Source organism: Phyllostomus hastatus, unplaced genomic scaffold (genome assembly GCF_019186645.2).
Source record: "Phyllostomus hastatus isolate PE091 unplaced genomic scaffold, TTU_PhHast_1.1 phas_scaffold_78, whole genome shotgun sequence".
Taxonomy (NCBI): Eukaryota; Metazoa; Chordata; class Mammalia; order Chiroptera; family Phyllostomidae; genus Phyllostomus; species Phyllostomus hastatus.
Window position 1 is genome coordinate 115,973,859 of NW_025334041.1, and position 7,081 is coordinate 115,980,939.

General features: G+C 39.2%; 1 protein-coding gene across 3 annotated transcripts in view; it reads right to left on the minus strand.

Moving 5' to 3' along the window:
- SLC30A6 (solute carrier family 30 member 6) overlaps positions 1-6,747 on the minus strand; it is a 31,379-nt gene extending 24,632 nt beyond the window's left edge. For 2 of the 3 annotated variants that reach the window (XM_045827692.1, XM_045827691.1), the window contains exons 1-2: positions 6,694-6,747; positions 2,341-2,427 (exon numbers count right to left, since the gene is read on the minus strand). In XM_045827692.1, coding sequence (XP_045683648.1) covers positions 2,341-2,427; positions 6,694-6,696 — 90 coding nt within the window. In that variant the 5' untranslated portion in view covers positions 6,697-6,747. Of the gene's footprint in view, positions 1-2,340; positions 2,428-6,693 lie in introns of those variants that run through there. The other variant, XM_045827693.1, reaches the window with a different exon arrangement.
- Between the last annotated feature and the right edge of the window lie 334 nt (positions 6,748-7,081).

The following is a 7,081-nucleotide window of genomic DNA, read 5'->3' on the forward strand; positions in this document are numbered from 1 at the left end:
TAAGAAAATGATAATGATGGACCATGGAATCTAAATTGTGTAAGCAAGCACATGATGACAAGGGAGGTGAAAACAGTAAACATATGGTAGAGTCAAGGTATTGGAGGTTCTAGTTAGACTGAAGAATTACTGGAGTTGGGATAATGGAGTTACCTGGAAAGTCAAGAGATGACGACTAATGAGTAAAATGCTTTCAAATGATATGATAATGGGACGATATACTGTAGTTATTATAAATGATAAGGTCTATGGTCTGACCATAGAAGTGAGTGGCTGGAAAGGAAGAAGGACAAGATTATTTTTGGTGATGAAGTAAGGAACTGAGAGTTGTGAGAATCTTCCACAGGAAATACGAAATCATGGAGAACTAAAACAGAAGTAGCAGTGAAGAGAGATAAAATAGCTATATCTCTTAAAACGTAAATTATGATAGAGATTATCTATGCAACTCAGGATTCCTGTATCAGTTTTGTTCCTGCTACCTATTCTGTAATATACTGGGCTTCAATAAAGTACACTGTTAAAGAATCTGCTTCTGCAATACAGTTCCTTCCCATCAACATCATAGAGCTATCTATCTGTTCTCAAGAGATCATCCTAAATGGACTAGCTACACAAGAAGCAGATGAATTCCCTATCCTTGGCCCTTGAAATGTAACATTCAGGGTATGGTAATATTTCCAAATACTAAAATTACTGAGTTCTAACTATATTCCAAGGTTTTAGAAGCAGGAGATATAGTGGTAAAGCAAAAAGAGACGAAGTCTCTAATACAGTATCACAATACAAGGCCAACATCATTACTACTGTTTATTACATTCTGTTGAAGCTGGGTTTATTTAAAAGTCATCAAATATATATTGGGTGTTTACTTTGTACTCTTATTAAAAAGTGAGCAAAAAAGACACAGTCATTGCCCTTAGGGAGCTTATAGTATAATTAAGACAAGAATGAGAACAATGAATACAGAACAGTAACTAAAAGGTCTACATGGTAACCAAAAAGGGCACTAATTACATCTTTTTATTTATGACCTTAAAGCATTTTTTTCCTGCCTACATTAAAAACGAGAAAGCAGCCAGGTCTTGTGTGGCTCAGTGGACTGAGTGACAGCCTGTGAAAAAAAGGGCTGCCAGTTCAATTCCCAGTCAGGGACATGCGTGGGTTGTGGGCCAGGTCTCCCTAGTGGGGGGCACACAAGAGGCCACCACACATTGATGCTTCTCTCCCTCTTTCTCCTTCCCTTCCCCTCTTGCTAAAAATAAACAAATTTTTTAAAAAATGAGAAAACATGACTTTAGACTACACCCATTTTTAAAAAATTACTAACACAAGGCAACCACAAAATAATTCTTATTTAAGACTCTTTAAAGTTAAAATAAAAACTAACCAAAGCCTACCTTCCTCCCAAGCAAAATGACTGCCCAAGTACTAAAATTGTACATTAAAAAATTATCCAACATACCCAAAGAGGACCACACCAAGACATGCCATAATTGAAATGCCAAAGGTTTAAGATAAAGAGAGAATCTTAAAAGCAGTAAGAAAAAAGCAGAGGGTTACCTACAAAGGAGGTCCCATAAGACTGTCAGCTGATTTCACTAAAGAAACTCTGCAGGTTAGAAGGAACTGGCAAGAAGTATTCCAAGTGACGAAAAGCAAAGACCTACAACCAAGATTACTCTATACAGCAAAGCTATCATTTAGAATGGAAAGGCAGAAAAACTGCTTCCCAGATAAGGTAAAGCTACAGGAATTTATCATCACTAAACCATTATTACATGAAATGTTAAAGGGACTTATTTAAGAAAAAGATCAACACTATGAACATTAAAATGACAACAAACTCACAACTATCAACAACTGAATCTAAAAAACAAAAACAAAAACAAAGCAAACAACCAGAACAGGAACAGAATCATAGATATGGAGATCATTCATAGGGTTTTCAGCTGGGAGGGGAAGGGGGAGAAAGGGAAACATGTGCGGGGATTAAGAAGCATAATTGGTAGGAACAAAACAGACAGGGAGAGGTTAAGAATCGTATAGGAAAGCGAGAAACCAACAAACTTACATGCACAACCCATGGACATGAACTAAGTGGAGGGCGGGGGGGGGATTACTGGAGGGAAAGGTGGTAACAGGTGGAGGGAGACAAAGGGAAAAACACTGGGACAACATTAACAGTATAATCAATAAAATATACTTAAAAAATTATCCAACATAAAAAAATGAAAACAGTGTGGTGAGATCGAGTGATTTCTATTTGCCTTAAAAATTACCTTTTTTTCAACATTATGCTTGTGCAATAATTGAAATTAAGGAATAAAAACAACTCACCCTTCGGTCAGCTGCAACAAGTCTGAATTCCTGTAATAACTTGCCAACAAAAGATCTTTGTGATTTTCGAAAGAGATGAATTGTCCCCTTTAAAACAAACAAAAATATACAAATCAGTGTCTATTCTTTATAGTTCCTGTGATGTAATACATAGTAGTAATGAACATTTACTGAATGCTTAATACATGACAAACATTCATCCTAGACACTGTACATATATTTATCTATTTAATTCTCATAATAATCCTATAAGGTAGAAATAACTTTACGTAAGTTTTCCAAGGGCCCAATGTCAGTAAATGGCTGAAAAGAGAAAACCCAGCCATTTCGGCTCCAAACCACACTTTGTTTTTAAATGGGAAGGCAAATTTTGAACCAGAAAGGCAAAAAGTTTGTTAGCTCTACAGGAAAGAAAACATTACAATTCACCTGATTAAAGCTCTATGTATGAAAGGCTTGATAACTGTTACTATTATAAAGCTTCTGAGGTTCTCCCTTGGGCACTCAAAAGTACCTGACACCTGTGGCTCCTGCTAGAGCGTGGTATGGGGCTAGCAGAGGAAGGGGCTGGCAGCAGGGTTACCAGCAAGAGAAGTGACCGAGTGGTGCCTAGACTGAGATTTACTGCTCAAGGTCAGGAAACCACGTGGGACAGCCTGAGCATAAGGAAAAGTTCAAGCACAGATGGGAAGTTAGCTTATAATCATGGCAGTGTCCAACATCAGTGGGAGAAAGCATGAGTGATGCAGTAAGTGATGTTTGGAAAAAGGGAAAACTGGATCCTTACTATACTGCTTATTCTAATTTTTTATTATTGTAAAATTAAAACACACTATAGAGTACTTGAAGAAACTAAGAATGTATCATTTTTATAATCCTGGAGTTGGAGAGGACTTTTCTTAATAGGACATAAAACCAAGAAGCTAAGGAAAAAAATTGATCAATTTTACTATATACTTTTCCATTGGGAAGACAATACCCTAAAAACAAACAAAGAAAAAACCCTGGAAAGGTAAGCTGTGAAAAAAGCAAAAGCAAAGCAAAAAACCCTTTCTAGAGGAAAAAAAATCCTTCATAATTTTTAACAGTCACACCTAACTTTATTGCTGAGTGCCATATATGGGTTTTAGGTTCGACAAAACACTCCTAGACAGTAAAGGTCACAATCACTGTTACAATCACACCACATTTCCACCTCACTGTAATTGTCCACTTTGACTCACACACTGAAGCTCCTCAGAAAGCAGGAAACTGGGTATTAGATGGGCAATGTGGACAATTTTCAGATCCAATTCAAGTAGAGGCATAATTTTCCTACAGTTAGCACCTAGGAACATCTCAGTAGTTACCAAAACGCATAGCTTATTTCTTCAAAGCTTAGACATGTCACTGGTTGAAGTGCCAAGACTCAGAGAGGCAGGAAATAAGGCTGAGTACTAGAAATCTGGCATAAGGGAAATAGCAGAATGTTGATCATTGTTGAGGCCAAGTAATGGCTACCTAGGGACACATTATACTATGTTCTCTCTACTTGTATGTTTGAAATTTTCCACAATAAAAATTAATGAAGTATGCCTTGGCTGGCATAGCTCAGTGGATTGAGCTCAGGCTGCAAACCAAAGCATCGCAGGTTCGATTCCCAGTCAGGGCACATGCCTGGGTTGCAGGCCATGGCCCCCAGCAACCGCACCTTGATGTTTCTCTCTCTTTCTCCCCCCCTCCCTTCCCTCTCTAAAAATAAATAAATAAAATCTTTAAAAAAAATGTAATGAAGTAAAAAAATACTTCAAAATATAAACATTAAGCACCAGCAAGTGTTACATTTTTAGCATCCAAATTAGGAGCAGGGCATGTCGTGAAACCCTAAGGCTCTATAAGCCAATTCAGTTGAAAAGAAACAATATACTATTTTCCTTTGTGAGGTAATAAATGCTAATGTTAATTAGTGTACTCTGTTCTGAAAGAACTACATGTGAGATATTTTGGTCCCAAAGATAATTGTACTTCCTACTGTTATCACTGGGTATCTTGTAACTTCAGCCCGCCTTCAATTGTTTGTTAAGCTTCAAGTTAAGACCAACAATAAGGGGTTTCTAAAAGGCAGAGGGCCATTCTAACGCCAATCTGATACTGAAAACAAAACAAAAACCTTAACATTCATGCCACTCTTTCCAAAATTATATTGGCTCTTTATGGCTATTAGGATGAACTCCAAACTTATAATCTGGAAATCAAAACTCTCAATGATTTAGCCTGTTTCTTTTTTGATTTTACCTCTTCCTCCAGGATAGGAATCAGCTCCAACTAGACTGGTGCACCTGTGTCTGATGATTACACGGCTCTAGAGTGCAAAGGCCAGACTTTCTAATCCAAGCTCTAATAGCCCTGTAATGCTTAGCAAGCTACTTGAGTAATGAATAGTAGATTAAGAGTATCGGAATAAGGCAAGAAGTATTCACTGGCATGTTTCACTTCCTACCTGAGGCATTCCTAGGTTATTTCAAACTAGTCTTTTTTTAATGCTTACTTTGTAACCCAACCATGGGATACCCTTCATCTCATCATCTTGCACTGTAAGTTAATTTTTTAGGAACTTCATTAATGACAAGAGTTATAGTTCCTTTACATTTTCTTAGACAGTACTGTGCTTTGCATATACATTGCATATTCTTAAATAATACATAATGGGGAACTCATAAAATCCTTCTTCCCAAAATGTTAAAAATAAACCTGAAATGCACCCATTCCCCTATATTACTGTATCAAACATAAAAATTTAGTGCCATAGTCATTTATTCAGTGTTTTATAAAACAAATATTTATTGAAAACTTCCTCTGGACTAGGCACTGTACAAGGCTCTGGGAATAACAGTGAAAACATGGGTCCTGCTCTCAAAGAGCTTACAGTCTAGGAAGTGAGAAAGACAAGTACAATAAATACTCAATATTAGTACAGTCTGGTAAGGGTGATAGCCGTTATAGGTATAAAGCCCCAGGTTATCCTGGAAGCATACAGAAGCACCCAACAGGATCTTGACAATGGCAGAAAGGCTCACGAAAGAGACTAAAGAACATGGAAGGGTTATACCAATAAGGATGGGGAGTAGGACATGGAGAATGACTCTGGCAGATAGAATAGCATGTACAAATTACGTGCAAAGGCCTAATTGTTGGAGCAGATCTGCTAGCTGCTCACTGTGCCTGGAATACAGATGGATGCATGTGTAGAGAGAGGCTGTAAAGATAAGTTTTACTACAGACGGCTTTGTAGACCATGCTAAACAGGACTTTATCTTGAGGGCTACAGTAAAAAAACTGAACTTTAAGCAAGGGAGTGGCATAGTCAAGTTTTATAAATTTAACTCTGGCTGCACAGTGGTCTTCGTTTTGAGGAAGGGTGTAACTGGAGGCTATTTTGTCAGCCAGAAAAAGTAACCTGTACTCACTTCTGTGTGTAAGGAGGGATTACAGAAAACATACAAAGGGGAATGTGAATAACATTTTTTCAACCATATCCACTCAAGGAAAAAAATTAAGAGTGCCAACGACTTAGGCACAGAAATGTGGTCCTTTTCTCACATGCAGGTTACCCATAACCATTACGCTTTCATAAATAAAATGATCTGTACCTCGTTTGATCCTGAAATTACAATCAACTGCTTTTTCTAAGATAAAATTCAGAGAACTATATCCTGGGTTTCTACAAGCATAAAATGACGAATTCCTCCGACAAAATTTAGATTTCATTCCACATCCCCAAGTCTTAAGTTATATTGGGGATCCACAATCACATCCCCAGAATCAATCTGCCGTAAGATGCTGTACCAACACCTTGACCTTCTCCAGTCCCTGGCTTTCTGAAAGTTGCTGGCTAATTAGGCTAACTGGCACTTAATAAAAAAGCCAGGTTGCAGAGCGTCTGCCTCAATATCCTACTCATAACCCTCTTTATTTACGCTAGCGTTAGCGTCGCTGTTGTAAACATCACTATTACGGTCGTTGCTGCTGTGCACTTGTTTTCACATCTTTTGTTGGTGTTGTAGCCACTGATGCCGGCAAAGCCTGTCTATAGGAAGAAATCTCGGCATGGGGAAGCGATGAACTCGCCTGAGCTAAAAGCTCGGCCTGGAACGGGCCCGGGATCACTAGCGGTAAAGGAATAAAGTGAGGGAGTGGGGGAAATCAGAGCTCTGGGGGAAAACTTTCGGGCTCCAGCTGCTTCTCCCTCGGGGACCCAAGCACACCTCCGATGACCCCTCCTCTGGACAGTTAAGGCATTTCAAGGCTGCTTCAGGGTAAAAGAGGTAAGAGACATCACCTACGACAGAAACCCTGAAGCCCCGTCCAACTCACCATGGTAAGGAGCCGCACAGCTCCCGCTGGAAAACGCTTGGGCAGCTGGCTTTTCCCTAGAGCGGAAGGGGTGGAGCAACAGAGGCTGATTGGCTGCAAGCGACGCGGGAACGGAAGCGCGTACCACGGCCTCCGGATCTCGCCCCCTTTCCCGGCAGTCCTTGCGTTCCTTACTGGCGATGGAGCCAGCTAGAGTGACTCCGAGGTTTTCTAGGAATGCGAGGGTTAAGGTCGGAAGTAATCAGTTGTCAATCACAGGTTGCTTTTAGTTGTCATTCTGTTTAATCCTTCCGGTATGGAACATTTTTTTTATTTGATTCCTTGCCACTTTGAGGTGGCAAGGAATATTAGAGGTGATATTGCATTTTTCTCATTGACCCTATTATGT